General features: G+C 36.0%; 2 protein-coding genes across 2 annotated transcripts; one reads left to right on the plus strand and one right to left on the minus strand.

Annotated features, from left to right (window-relative positions):
- Positions 1–1,684: 1,684 nt before the first annotated feature.
- On the plus strand, positions 1,685–5,476 carry LOC134746448 (SET domain-containing protein SmydA-8-like). The gene is made up of 3 exons (XM_063680821.1): positions 1,685–3,072; positions 3,588–3,772; positions 5,305–5,476. Exons 1-3 carry the CDS (start codon positions 1,773–1,775, stop codon positions 5,458–5,460), a joined length of 1,641 nt encoding a protein of 546 aa, XP_063536891.1. The 5' UTR covers positions 1,685–1,772; the 3' UTR covers positions 5,461–5,476.
- Positions 5,477–9,730: 4,254 nt separating this feature from the next.
- Positions 9,731–14,358, minus strand: LOC134746961 (red-sensitive opsin). The gene is made up of 7 exons (XM_063681533.1): positions 14,191–14,358; positions 13,090–13,393; positions 11,950–12,128; positions 11,597–11,719; positions 10,969–11,157; positions 10,396–10,569; positions 9,731–9,991 (listed from the first exon to the last, which is right to left on the minus strand). The coding sequence occupies exons 1-7, from the start codon at positions 14,290–14,292 to the stop codon at positions 9,779–9,781; spliced, it is 1,284 nt and encodes a 427-aa protein (XP_063537603.1). The 5' UTR covers positions 14,293–14,358; the 3' UTR covers positions 9,731–9,778.
- Positions 14,359–14,666: the final 308 nt, after the last annotated feature.

Consider the following 14,666-nt stretch of genomic DNA (forward strand, 5'->3'; position numbering starts at 1 on the left):
TGTCGCTTGTCAGTAAATCATAGCTTCAATTAGAAATCAACCTTATCAACAAGCGGCAATGTGGTACCTTTTGGTTGAAAACGTCACAAATAAGGGGCAATTCGATCGCGAACACTGTATACACTATACATGTACTGTAGATACTGGAAAAATCTAATAAATATGTAAGTGTCATTTTAATCAATTTTTAGTAGGAAATTTGTCAGCTTGATGGTATTTAAATCTTGTGAAAAGAAAATAATGTCGCATTTGTTTTGTAAGAGCATTCGAACACGGCAACAACGATATTTTTATTTTTTTTATTTGCTCTGAACATTATGTTACACTCATTTGAAATTTACGATAGTACCCAGTTAATAAAATTTAAGCTGTGTTTTAGATTTGGATGCGAATATAATAAATATATGTCGGAGTAAAACTGGATTAATTTGGTTACTTTAGCACAGGGGACGGCAAACTTTTGAGATCTTTTTCTCAAAAAAGCAACCAACAGCAGTAGAAATCACCAGTTTTAGGACGCTCAAAGAGCCACAAATGGTGATTTCAGGGCTCTACGAACTCGAAGTTTTCATTTTTGCGGTCACTTGAAGAGCCGCAATTGTACCTCTAAAGAGCCGCATGCGACTCTCGAGCTGCGGTTTGCAAACCCTAGTTTTAGCATCAAAGATGAATATTTGTGGGCGAATTCTGGATCAATTAAAAACAAATATTGCTTTGTTAATACGTGAATAGTTCGATGCGACGAGTAATATGGATTTCCGTAAATCAACGCTTGATTATGTTAATAATTTGAATTCTAAATCAATTTTTATACAATAAACGATTAGATGCATTTAGTTACGATAATACGTTATTTTTGTAAATTCACAATACGAAGATTTGGGTAATAAAGAGCCTCAGGATAAGGAAGACCCACAACGTGTGATATACCTCACAGCGTATACGCTGCACCGAGTGTCAGTGTTGTTGATCCTTGCTTTTACCAGGCGTGGCTCACTCCGCGATTCTGTCGCGTCACTACTAGTACATGCGGCCCCAAGCGGCCTACACCAATTTTGGTGTCTAGCCATAGTAATTGCCGCGCACCGCTAAGGAACGGACGCTTGCTCGCGCTTGCGCCACCTTGTGGTCATATCTATCGTAAGAGACGCGTTTTGTTAGAGAGTTAAACTTCTGTACCTAATAGTACCTACTATTATTTATTCTGTGCTTTTACCAATCTATACTGTGTGTATACCGTCTAAAGTCCACTACCATTTATGTCCAAGCGACAAAACTGGTCTAGTTGTGAATTAGGACTGCTAAAGTGACCACCTGTTCACATTTTAGCTCCAGTTGGTTATTAATTACCAAGTTATTAATAGAAATTTATTTTAAAACTACGCGTTTGCAATTCGTATTGATCGTAATATGTGGTGTCCCATTTTATGTTTTTACCATTTTCATTGTATGTATTAAATTGTTCATAGGAGTATGATCAAATTACTTATCATAATTACTATTAAATAAATTATCATAATAAGATTCAATTGTACTATGTGTAATCTTACACAATTTAATGTCGTCAATGTGATGTAATCAAAATAAATTCACTTTCCGATTCATTTACCTCATGAAACACCGCATAGCCCTCTATCCCTAGATAACGGCGTTATGTTTCATTTTGTTGGCAGGCGGCCCAAGTTTCAGCCAGTGATAATTATGTGATCTATTTAAAACGAGTATTGTAGTCGAGCTCTAACAAGCCGGCCGTGTCGCTTTAACCAGAACCCATGGAGCACAAGCGCGAAATTCCGCAGTGCGAGGTCTGCCAGAAACCTGCCAATCAGACCTGCGGAGGATGCAAGCTCGTCTACTACTGCTCAAGGGCCCACCAAAAACTGGGATGGAGAGAAGGCCACAAGTTCAAATGCTGCGCTTTCAAGATCCAATACTCCGACACCATCGGACGACACATGGTTGCAACCCGAGATATCGAACCAGGAGAAATGATTTTAAAAGAAAAACCCGCATTAATCGGCCCCAAGATGTCCTCACCAGCACACTGCTTGGCTTGCGGAAAGAAGCTAGAGCCAATGAAAATCGGAGACAAACTTGATTTCTATAAATGTACGTCTTGCTTATGGCCCATGTGCAACCAGAAGTGCGAGAAAGCTGCAGTACATAAGGCAGAATGCAAAATCATGACTGAAAAGAATTATAAGTGCTCTATTAAATATGAACAGCCGGACAAAAATGAAGCAGCATACTGTGTTATTGCACCGATGAGAGTCTTATTGATGAAACAGTCGAATCCTCAGCAATTTGAAAATATTATCAATCTGCAGTCTCATTTAGACGAGAGGATACGTACGCCGTTGTACTCAATTCTCAAAGCTAATCTCAGTACATTCATAATACAAGTTCTCGGACTTGATTTCGACGAGGAAACTATTCTGAAAGTGGCTTCAATCATTGATACAAACTCGTTCGATGTCAGATCTCCTGACGGATCGAAAAGGTTACGGGCTATTTATGTCACAGCCTCAATGTTGAACCATAGCTGCAAACCGAATACTCGTCACATTTATTTGGGCGACGATTATAATATGGCCCTTATTGCAACTGTGCCAATTTCTAAAGGTGAACCTATAACTGCAACGTATACACAGTCACTATGGGGTACCTTGGATAGGCGGAGACATCTAAAAATAAACAAATGTTTTGATTGTGACTGCGACAGGTGTAGGGACCCAACCGAATTTGGAACTAATCTAGGGAACATATACTGTTCAGTTTGCAATTTAGGGGGAGCAGCAAATGGGGCTATGTTGATGTCAACAAATCCTTTGGACGAAACGGCAAATTGGAAATGCGAGAAGTGTGACCATTTTATTCTGAGCAAGCAGATGTTTTGGGGAAACAATGCTCTGAAACAAGACCTAAATAAGCTCGATAGGAATGGCCCCAAGGAGTTTGAAGAATTCATTATGAAATACAGTCAGACACTTCATCCTTCAAATCATTTAGTAGTGCAAGCAAAGTTAGCCTTGATTCAGATTTATGGAAATTACAAAGGATACAGCTTATCAGGTAATATTGCTATTTATCAGTTACGGATTGATACGTAATAATTACGATACGCTCTGTGCGGCATTTCAAAGTGTCCCTGCTTAGGTTAATTTAAAATTAAATCCTGCCACTTAAAAATGTTTACCAATACAACATGAAACCATGATGATGTGAGTGAAACCGCAAAATTAGCTTAAAGTTAGTATTATGTCTCACGATAGTTTAAATTCGACCAATACATCATCTTTCTAGCGTCGTTGTCTCGGCTTTTTGCCACAGTTCGTGGAAATTTGGGGTCCGCTTGAATGTTGAAAAATGTTTACCAATTGAACAACCTAAAATTATTTTATAGACGTACCTATAGGTACGTATTCACAACAATTGAAGTGTACTTTCAAAATAACGTTTTATTTATAAACTACAGAATACAGTACATTCAGAAATAAACCTCTTTTAAAACGTACCCCCAGTTAATAGTGACACAACTCAGTTTTTTGGTATTTTAAAGCTATTTATTCATACCTAATTATTTACAGATTTATCAGACAACCTACTGCAGCGGAAAATAGACCTATGTCATGAACTTTTGGAAATTGCCGATAAAATTGAACCGGGATGGACGCGGTTCAGAGGCACCCTTCTCCTAGATTTACAATCGGCTATGACTATCCAGACAAAGAGAGAATTTGAAACTGAGAAGTTGACTAAAGCTGCTGCCCAGGTAATTAATCCAAAAATAGAAAAAAATATATACATTTAACACAACGTGTTTAACAAATACGATCAAATATTGTAATGGTCATTGGCCTGAAGAATCAATTTCAATAAAATAATTAGACCCACAATTAGACCTTTTCCTTGAAATTCTTTTTAAATATTATATCACATGTCATAAAAAAACCGGCCAAAAAGTCGGACTCGCGCACTAAGGGTTCCGTAACATTACGCAAAAAACGACAAAAAATTCACGATTGCTGTATAGGAGCCCCCCTTAAGTATTTATTTTATTTTGATTTTAGTATTTGTTGTTATAGCGGCAACAGAAATACATCAGCTGTGAAAATTTCAGCTGTCTAGCTATCACGGTTCATGAGATACAGCCTGTTGACAGACGTACAGCGGAGTCTTAGAGTACGGAACCCTAAAAACTACTCATTCTTATTTTCATTAATCCTTACATTTGTGAATGGGTTCAGCACGTGAGTTTCTACAAAACATAAAAACAAATTTTGGAATTCAGCCAAATAGAATGATGCTAACAAAATTATATTGTGTTTGAGTTATATTGCGGTAGTTCACGTGATGGATCATTCAACTGTTAAATCACATTTAGAAACGGGTATATCGCGAATTTATTTTGTTACCTTTATTTACCGACGTTTCGACACAGGTTTCACTGGTCGTGGTCGCGGCTAACTGACGTCCCAGCAAAATGTCAAAACAGAGATTTGTGTGACTCCCCCACGAAAAGTGCATTTAAAGTTCGAGGTAGACATCACATTTTCAAACCACCCACTAAAAGTTAATTATTGTCAATAGTCCGACACACAACACTCACAACATCCGCGCACACATCCGAAGATAGATCCCTTGGCTTTAACTTCTGGATCACTGGTCCCCAAGTTGCCGATAAGTTAAAACCATCTTCCCTATTAAAATTTCTGGGATACTTCTTGATTTCAATCGCTTCTCGCACAACTCGAGGATAATAATGGCGTTCAGTGGAGACAAAATAAATTCGCGATAGACCCGTTTCTAAATGTGATTTAATATGTGTTTAAACCGCGAAAGTTTTAAATGTTACATTCAACTGTTAGTTTTAACATAACGTTAATATTACTTTAAAGATGGCGGTGCATTTATACTCTGGCAAACCACTTTTGTCAGTAGAAAATGGCGTGAAATACAACATTTGTCTGGAGATTGATCTTTTGTGCCTATATTTTTTAAATAAGTGCATTTTTCTTAGATTTATATTTATTATTACTTTATAAAGATATAAGTAGTAAATTTAATTTAAAACAAAATATATTTATCAACTCATATCAAAAAACAAAAAATTAAATACATGTATTTATACAAACAGAAAGTTACTTTTGTTTATATTGACAAGATAAAACGAACAGCGATCAGCGATACATACCTAATCTAAATATTTATACAATGAAACTAGTGGAACTACTTAACATTTACAAATAAAAGAAGGCAATTATAATACAGAATAACGATACAATAAATCATGTTTTCTCACAGGATCGTTTAATGGAATGTATGGTTCTACTGCAAGAAGCTGCAAATATTCTTCGAGTGGAGCCCCACATGAAAGACGCCCTAGAAGCAAAGATACAAGAGCTGGCCAGTCAACTAGAAGTTACTGATACTGAAAATGGATCTGTACGGCTACCATGAGTTCCGTAAATGACAGTCGAAAGTGAGAAAGTTAAGGAAAATGTATGGAGTAATTGTACAGTGCCTCTACCGGTCACGTAAAAAACTAAAAAAATCAACTGGCACCATGAGTCACAAACGTTTTAACGTGAGTTTTCGATACATGCCTAACTTCACACCTATAACGTTCTCTTTCTAACTATATAACAAAAACTGAGCCAGAATTATTCTAGGTAAATACTTTACGCCGTTTACGCGAATAAACGTGACAGCTGTCATCGAAAAATACGTGCGTTTTCGATGTGACATTTTCTGTCAACTTAAAAACAACAATATTTGAACGAAATATTTTTATTCGGATGTTTATTACCGTTTTATCATGTTACAAATGCATTTCCGTCTTTAAATTATCGTTTAAATGCTTAGTTAATCATTGTAGTTTTATCACTACTTACCTAAAACACACGAAAAAACAGAAGTATTTGAACGTACGCTAAGAGTGTCAAACAGTCAAACAAGAGTGCCCGTTTAGAAAATAATATTAAAATAAATAACTACACTGTGTAAAGTTCGGTCGAATTAAACGCCTTATAGTAAAACTTTTGTTCCTCCAAGAAAACAACCCCACAAATATAATGATGGAGTGTTATTGTAAGGCCTAATCCTATCAGACAACCTGCCATGTCTGTCCATCGATGTCTTTATGATGTCCCGATACCTTTTCAAAATGCAAGGTAAATATACCATATGATTAGTGACTAATGTATAAAGTATGAATGTGTATAATGCTTAACGTAGGTAGCATTAAACTTACAACTAAATAACCTATAAACTTATTCTTTTTCAGGAGTATAACAACAATGATAGTAGCTGATGAAACTTGGAAACTTAAGTAACAGCTATGGAACTGTATGATCACAGCCACATCATCTGATGTGGCCGAATGTGCAGTATTCTGGATGTGACTTGGCCAGTAAACATCATTACACATTCAGAAATTATAAAAACAGGAAGATATCTGAAGAATATAGTGTTATACAGTGCTTTTTAAAAACTAAATAAGAACTAAAAATATGTTGGTAGTGGAAGTTAGATGTATAGTTGATAAATCACCTAAACCTGAGTAATCTTTAGGTACTTTAACCGCTTCGAACTACATATCAATGCAATTAGTAAATAAAACAGGCCACAGGCAACTGGAAATTCTAAAAATGTTATATAGTCATAGAGGTAGATTATGCTAGATATTTAACTTTGTGAACACTTGCTAGAAAAATGATGTACCTTCTGGAACGCAACAATATTTCCAAGGTTGTAATAAATAACAATAAAATGAAGTGGTATTTTTTGTTTAATAGGTTTGTAGCATATTTGGTAAGTATGTACAACTAACAGTAATAACTACATCTCATACTAACTTCATATATAAGTATATAAATAAGACTATATGAGATTTGATAATTTAGATTATCATAGTAATACCATTTTTGTTTGCTTTTGCGTGGATCTAATCTGCTTGTCATTAGACCCAGTTCACACATACAGTTTCTGATACAGAAAATCATGTGTAATCAAAACAACACTATGGTTTAGCAAGAGGTGCATAACATTTAAAACTCGCGTTTTAAACACATATTAAATTAGGCCCCATTCGCACGAGAGCTTAAAAAGCGTCGCGTTAAAACCCGACGTTGGAGCTTTTTTACCGTTTCTGATATTTGTGTTCATATGAACGCTTAAAAATCACTTGTAAGTCGTACTCCCTGCAGTCCCTGCCTTGTGGAAGTGTAGTAATAAAAACACGCGTCATTTTTTAAGTAGTTTATTTCCGTATTCCGGTAAAAGTGGTCGGGACTCGATTTCTTGAATTAATAATTCGGGATCGAGCTCCCACATAGTTATTTGTTACGAATGGTACGATATGCGTTATGTATTCAAACGCGTCTCGGCAGAGCCATGACGATTGACACCAAAGATTGACACTCGACAGCCATCTGACAGCAGCGCCGGCGCTTTTATAACGCTTGTGGGAACAGATACACGGAGTTCCGTATGCTCAATTCAATTTACGGCCAACGCTCAACGCCGAAAATCGAACAGTGCTCGATAAAAACCGGCCAAGTGCGAGTCGGACTCGCGCACCGAGGGTTCCGTACATTACACAATTTAAACAATGTATTTTTGTATTTAATTTTGTATTTAAACAGTGTAGTTACAGGGGGGGGGACACATTTACTACTTTGGAAGTGTCTCTCGCGCAAACTATTCAGTTTAGAAAGATATGATATTAGAAACCTCAATATCATTTTTTAAAGACCTATCCATAGATACCCCACACCCCACACGTATGGGTTTGATGAAAAAAAATTTGAGTTTCAGTTCTAAATTTTTTTTTTCTATTTTTGTGTGAAAATCTTAATGCAGTTCACAACATACATGTACTTACCAAGTTTTAACATTATAGTTTTTATAATTTCGGAAAAAAGTGGCTCTGACATACGGACGGACAGACAGACAGACAGACATGACGAATCCATAAGGGTTCCGTTTTTTGCCATTTGGCTACGGAACCCTAAAAAGCGCCGCGCTTAAAAACCGCCTTCGTGTGAATACATACATGGTTATCCATTTGTCATTCAAACGCTTTTTTAACGCGCGTTGAAAAAACTCTCGTGCGTATGGGGCCTTATTTACCGACTATTGTTGGTTAAACCAAATTGGCAGTAAATAAGAACAAAAAAACTATACTCATCCTTTTCTTTTGGGTGCTAGTACCAGTGAAAGACAAAGATAGTATGATTCTCTCTGTCTATGTTTGAAATGAGCATGAATCTAGATTCATGTTTGACAAACTATAGCAATTTTATTTGGTATGAAGTTAGCTGCATAGTTCGTGTTTAATAATTAACTTCAAGTATATTATTATTTAGTCGACGTGGCCTTGTTCAGTTACGCGTTTGTACTTACAATAAAATTTGTCCTCTAATTTGCTTGTAAAACTTATGAAAGTGGCTACATTAACTATGGATGAAGTCGTTTCTTGTGAAGGGAAGGGATGTGTCCACGTATTACTCAACGAAGGCAAGGTAAAATCGTTAAACTTTGTAGAAAAACGGGATATCATTTCCGCGCCAAAATCAACACACGACTTTTGTATTCTCAGATAAGTCAGTCGCATAAGAGAAAATTCTGTACGGCCGTTTACAAAACACAAGGGATTGTTGTTGCCTGCAACTTGCAAACTTCGGTGTTCGCGGTAGGCCCTGATATGTTTGTAAAATTATATCTAGTAGTAGTATGAGTATGCCCTGTGCGCTATGATTAGCTGGCCTCGATACGCTAGGAAATTCATTTGAGTACAAAGAGTGAAGATACAGTTATTACGAAAACATAATCTTTCGGCTTCCCTTACTCCAAAACTCTAGGCACGCCACTGATGATTTAGCCCAGAATTTTGAATTCAGAGAATTATAAACATTATATGATACCTTAAATAATATTATTAATATTAAATTAACAATAAACACATACATATATACAAGAAAGTAAATTACGTTGACCGCGTAGACGTGAGTAAATATGTCAATGTCAAAACTGGTAGTTTGCTAAGGATTTCGATAGGTAATTTACCGTTTACTCATACGTTTGATATTTAGTTCTTTAGGTGACACCTAGAGGCGCTGTACAATACTCCGATATAATTCTTGCTCTGTTTTTTAGTATACTTAGAAAGGGTCAGCATCGTTTGCAGTGGAGTGAAGTTGGGCACATAATACGTAAACCGACGTAAATATGTGACGTACGGCGCGTTTATTCACTTAAAGTAAGTGAAATTTACTCTGGCAACTGATGGTAGAGGTACTGAGTGTCTTTCTGTTGACTAAGTGAAAAAAGAAAGTTACATAATAAGCTTTCATTATTAACTCAATTTATTACACTGAAAACTTAAGACATTACTCGTACAATATTTAAAGTTGGTCAAGCAAATCTTTTCAGTAGAAAAAGGCGGCAAATTTAAAAAATGTAGGCGCGAAGGGATATCGTCCCATAGAAAATTTGAATTATGCGCCTTTTTCTCCTGACAATATTTGCTTGACCAACTATAGTTATGTTAATATTAATACCATGAAATAAATACATTTATAACAATTAACAATGTTTATTATGCTTTATTCACAATTACTTGGTCAAAAAAAGCTCAATAGAGATATGACAATACCGATATTTTAGATTTTAGTCATCTTGATTTTAAAAAATATACACAATTTTCGGAAAAAGGACAAAATAGGTAATATTCAAATTTTTACGTTTTATACATTAACTTGATTAACTTAACAGTTCAGTTATCAGGTCTCAACGGAGTAACTTTAGTAGGTTTCCCGGTGATTTCGTCGGCTTTAGGTATACTAAGCTCTAATGTATCCTTATTGATACGCAGCACGTTCTTGAGTGCTTTCGTCAACTTCCGGTTTGGTTTCGGTGAATTCTCAATTACGAAGATCTTCTCTGAGTTTTTGTATCTCACTGAAGGGGGCGGTTGTTTCTTTTTTAACTGTAACAGCACGGAAAATTTTGATTTCATTATTATTGCTCTTGATACTTTTAAATTCTTTTTCAAGTTTAAGTTTGAGTTATACTCTATGACGGTTGAAGAATTGTCGAGCGGAACCACCTGTGTGTGGGTGTTGTATTTACTAAATAACCGACGGTTAGCGATGATCTACCGTGAGCACGCGATGTCAACCGCAACGCACAAATCGTGTAACTAGACTTTGAAGTAAGGTCCTTTTTTAAATTTACTAAGGACTATTTAGTATCGATTATCTGGCATTGTAAACCCTAATTTCATAGTAATAGTAATAGTAATTTATTTGCTTTAAATGTAGCATATTTATACGAAACATCCATTTTATAGCTCAACTGACTCAGGCAATTCAGGGAACCTATTGTACATACCATGGCACAAACACAGCACCAAGACCCAAATCTACAGCAGGCTATACCAGGAGTCCTATCCATAGCCCTACGGAACCTGAGATTAGTGAACCCGTAGATAAGAGGGTTGATAGCGCTGTTGAAGTACATAAGCAAATTTCCCGCAAACCAGATAATAGCGAAGATACCGTCCACCTAGAAAAAAAAACATTGAACTTTTGTCAAATTGTATTCCAGATAAAATGTAACTTAAGCATACTTATTTAAATTAATCAACTAAATACAAAGCTGATTAAATATTCTATTAAAAAAGACCTCCGCGAGCTGTACCGGGTGCAAAGGTGCCCATCACACTTGCCGCGTTACCACGTTGGATAGCGATGGCCAACCTTTGCACCAGTTACGAACCCGCGCATGCATCAGAGGCTCTCTACCTAATACTATGTTATTATTGTTCCTCCAATAGATCAGCAGCCCTGCAGAAGACAGCCGCGAGTAGAATGTATGCGGTAATTCTAAAAGCTTGGTGTCGAGCTCATACGATGAGTTTGTCCTTTCCTATTCACAACCACAGAAAGCCTTATGTTAACTTACAGAATTTATGGTCATGCTGTTATTGTTCCTCCAATAGATCAGCAGTGTGTATGGGACCCTGCAGAAGACAGCCGCTAGTAAAACGGATGCGGTTATCCTCATAGCTCGACGTCGGGCTCTGGCGGCTGTCTGACCGCTCCCTCGTAGTTTCCTTGCACTGCACTCTAACTTCCACATTATTGTGCCGTACTGAAGGATAAAATATTAAAGAAAAGATAATTATGTAAGTAGGATCCTTTGAATCGTCAATATCTTCTTTGTATATAAAAATTGACGATACCTAAATGAAAAATACAAGAGAAAATGAACGAATCGAAAAATAAAGTCGGCTTTGGTGTCAGGTCAATGACAAAATTGAATGCAAAGAAACCTAAGCATAAACTTGCTGATAAGAATCTTAATTGTAAGCGTAAGGAAAAAGTTCAAAGTATTTAATATTTGTTTAATTTGATCGGACCGAAACTAAACACTTAGGGTCGGTTGCACCAAACTGTTTGTCATCGTTAAAGAGTTCGCTAAATTTTATTGTATGGAAAGTTTCATAGTAAACCGCCGCGGCGCGCCGGGTGACGTTGATCAGTCTGTCAAGTACGGATAGTGCAACTGGCACTAAATAAGAAACACTTACAGTTAAAACCATGACTCCCAGAGGGATCCAAACCAGCATACTGAGCGTAAAGTGCCAGTAGATACCAAGGAACTTGATGTCTTCAACGCAATACGTCTCCAAGTGATCCAGCCATTGACGTTCCTTAAATATGAAATTTAATAATTTTTCATGAAATAGGTAGTGTCCTGCTAACAGGACAACATGATTTTTGTTTCTTAGTTAGTATGCCTTCATTCCTAACTTTTGACAAAAAATTTTTTTTTAAATAAATCGCAAATACGCTATATCCTTCATTAATTTCTGTAACTGCACAGAACCCAATAGTGATTTATAATTATTTAGTTTGGCATTGGCACAAAAAGCTAACTTACCACATATTCTCGCTTAATGATCCAGGGTAGTGACAACAAGATGGCTGCGACCCAGCTGATGATGATCAGTTTTGGAGCTGCTGACTTTGTAACCCTCGCGTCTGCTGTTAGGGCTGCTGCAGCCATTCTATCGTAGCAGACTAGCATCACTGCACCTACTGCTGCCAGCAGCATTGTTGCTTAAACAGAAGTCGATATGCCATCGGGAAAAAATATAAAATTACCTATGGAAAATTTTCAGAAACATATTTGTGTATGGGGATCGAAATATTCAATATCCAGAATGAAAGTTTCCTTTATTTCCTGTGATTTTTTGGTTTTCCGCAAACGTTTTCAAGTTTTTGGAATCCTTTCGCATATCTGTAACTTGGCTAAGTAAAAGTTGTAAGCAGACTTTAGATTAAAGTACATATTGGGTAATAACTTTTTCTCCAATATGCTCGGAAATGTTCGCCTTATTGTATCAAAACTAGTACGGGAAGATGTTCATTATGTCAAAATCAAATAAATAAACAGTTTTATTTAAACCCCTCGAACGAAAATGCCTATATGCTCGAATTATCTTTTTTAATGTTGTACAAATGAACAAGATATCTTAATAAAATTGGCATTTTGAACAAGATTGGAAACTTTAAAAACAGTTATGTTTGGAACGTGATTTTTGACGTTTTTGATGTGAAGGTTCGATTTGAACCATTTAAATAATGATTAGCAATTCATTGATTCGTCTTCTTTGTTGGACTCCGCTTCGCGTCGTCTGTCAAAATCGAAACTAATCCACGAATTGCCCTTTCCCGGCCTCTCCAATATTGTATTAAAATTATGTAAAACTATTCAAAGAAAGGAAAAGGAATGTCTTAGAAAATGTTTTTTTGTTAATTCATGACCCTTACAGGTTGCAGCTAGTAAATATTACTTTCGTTGTTGTTTAGGGATTCATTTAAATAGAACAACATTAAGCAATATTGTTTTGTAGTAGTACTGTATTAAACAGATAATCAAGATTGTCGAACCACATAAATGATCCATCGCCCACAGGATTTATTTGCGTAACAGTAAATTCTATCTGGTTTATTATCATCATGTCCACAATACTGGAGTACCTAATCAGAATAATTTATTCACAAATGTAATAAATACCTTGCATAAATCCCTCGAAACGGCAGCCAAAATTCTTTAACACATAGTTCTGATAAAAGTCCCTAACCAACATGAACCAGGGACAGAACAACAGCGTCAGCAGATCAGTCACTGCCAAATTTCCAATAAGGTAATTACTTGCTGTCCATAGCCACCTGTTCTTGGCTAAGGTGATCAGAATCACGGAGTTCAGGAAGATACCAAAAATGCCGATGATGAGCATTGGGGTTGTTTTTAGTGCTATTTCTTTTGGGGATTTTACGTGCCATAGTGTGTTTGGAAAAGGGAATTGTGATGTATCTATCTGTAATTGAAATAAAAGTGCTTAAAATGTGATAAATCTGGGCAATTGGCCTGAACCTGGCTAGTAAAGTTACTAGAGTTAGACCAACAAAAGTCTGCAATGATTTTGATAGCACACGCAGTGCAAGTGTTATTTTAAACGTCAAAATTCTTATGACGTATGAATAACAATTGCACTGCGTATGCTATCAAAATCGTTGAATACTTTTCTTGGTCTAACTCTAGTATGTGATCGTTTACAACAATTTAGTAATGTCCCTAGATAATTCGGAACTTAAATTTTACTTAATTTTCTAATTACAACAGTATTACGTCATTTGTAAAGCCTACTACGATTTGTAGTAATACCATCAGTACCTACTAGTAGATTTTAATTGAGAACAACGTACTGTATACTTTTAATTTTACTTAATTTTCTAATTACAACAGTATTACGTCATTTGTAAAGCCTACTACGATTTGTAGTAATACCATCAGTACCTACTAGTAGATTTTAATTGAGAACAACGTACCGTATACTTTTCTGACAATATTTCAGAAGAACAAATATGTAGGTAGGTACATTAAAAAAATACGTTTGTACAGTATTTGGACATACATACTTAAGCTTAAAATAAGCTTGAAATTTTCGCTGTCTCAAATAGTCCTACGTCCTTACAGAACCAATATGTTGCAGTGCCCTAACGGGGTATCATGTACCTACTTCAAAATGTTTTGTACCATCCTCTGTATTGAACATGATCGCAATAAAGATATATATGATATTATTATATTCTAATTTTAAACAAATGTACTTACATCTAAAAGATAATCATAGCTCCAATTAGTTTTAACCGCTAATTCATCATAATCCAGCATCTTTTGAGACAAACTTATGTTATTATCAATTCCACAGAACATTATGTACTTTCATTATTCAGTTTCAATTCCTAATTTTATTTTACTAACTAGTAATTCCTTAAAAACACATTTTCTTTGAAACCACAAAAAAGCTGAAAAAAATCAAACGGAAACAGAATATTTAGACACATAAAAGCTCAAAAACGTCCAGTGTCCCTAGTGTATATTTGATTCGATAGCGGGACGTGACGTCGTACGCGTTTGGGTTGTGTCATTTTGTATGGGAGTTGTTTCCAAAACGTCCCGCTTGGCGCGCTGTTAAAAATCCACAAAAAATAGACATAACGTAAATGCGAAACGCTCGTCACGCTATCGAATGAAATTTACACTACGGTTTCTGATATAGATGGTTAAGCTGAAGTCATTAACTACCT

This window comes from Cydia strobilella, chromosome 13 (genome assembly GCF_947568885.1).
Source record: "Cydia strobilella chromosome 13, ilCydStro3.1, whole genome shotgun sequence".
In the NCBI taxonomy this organism is placed as follows: domain Eukaryota; kingdom Metazoa; phylum Arthropoda; class Insecta; order Lepidoptera; family Tortricidae; genus Cydia; species Cydia strobilella.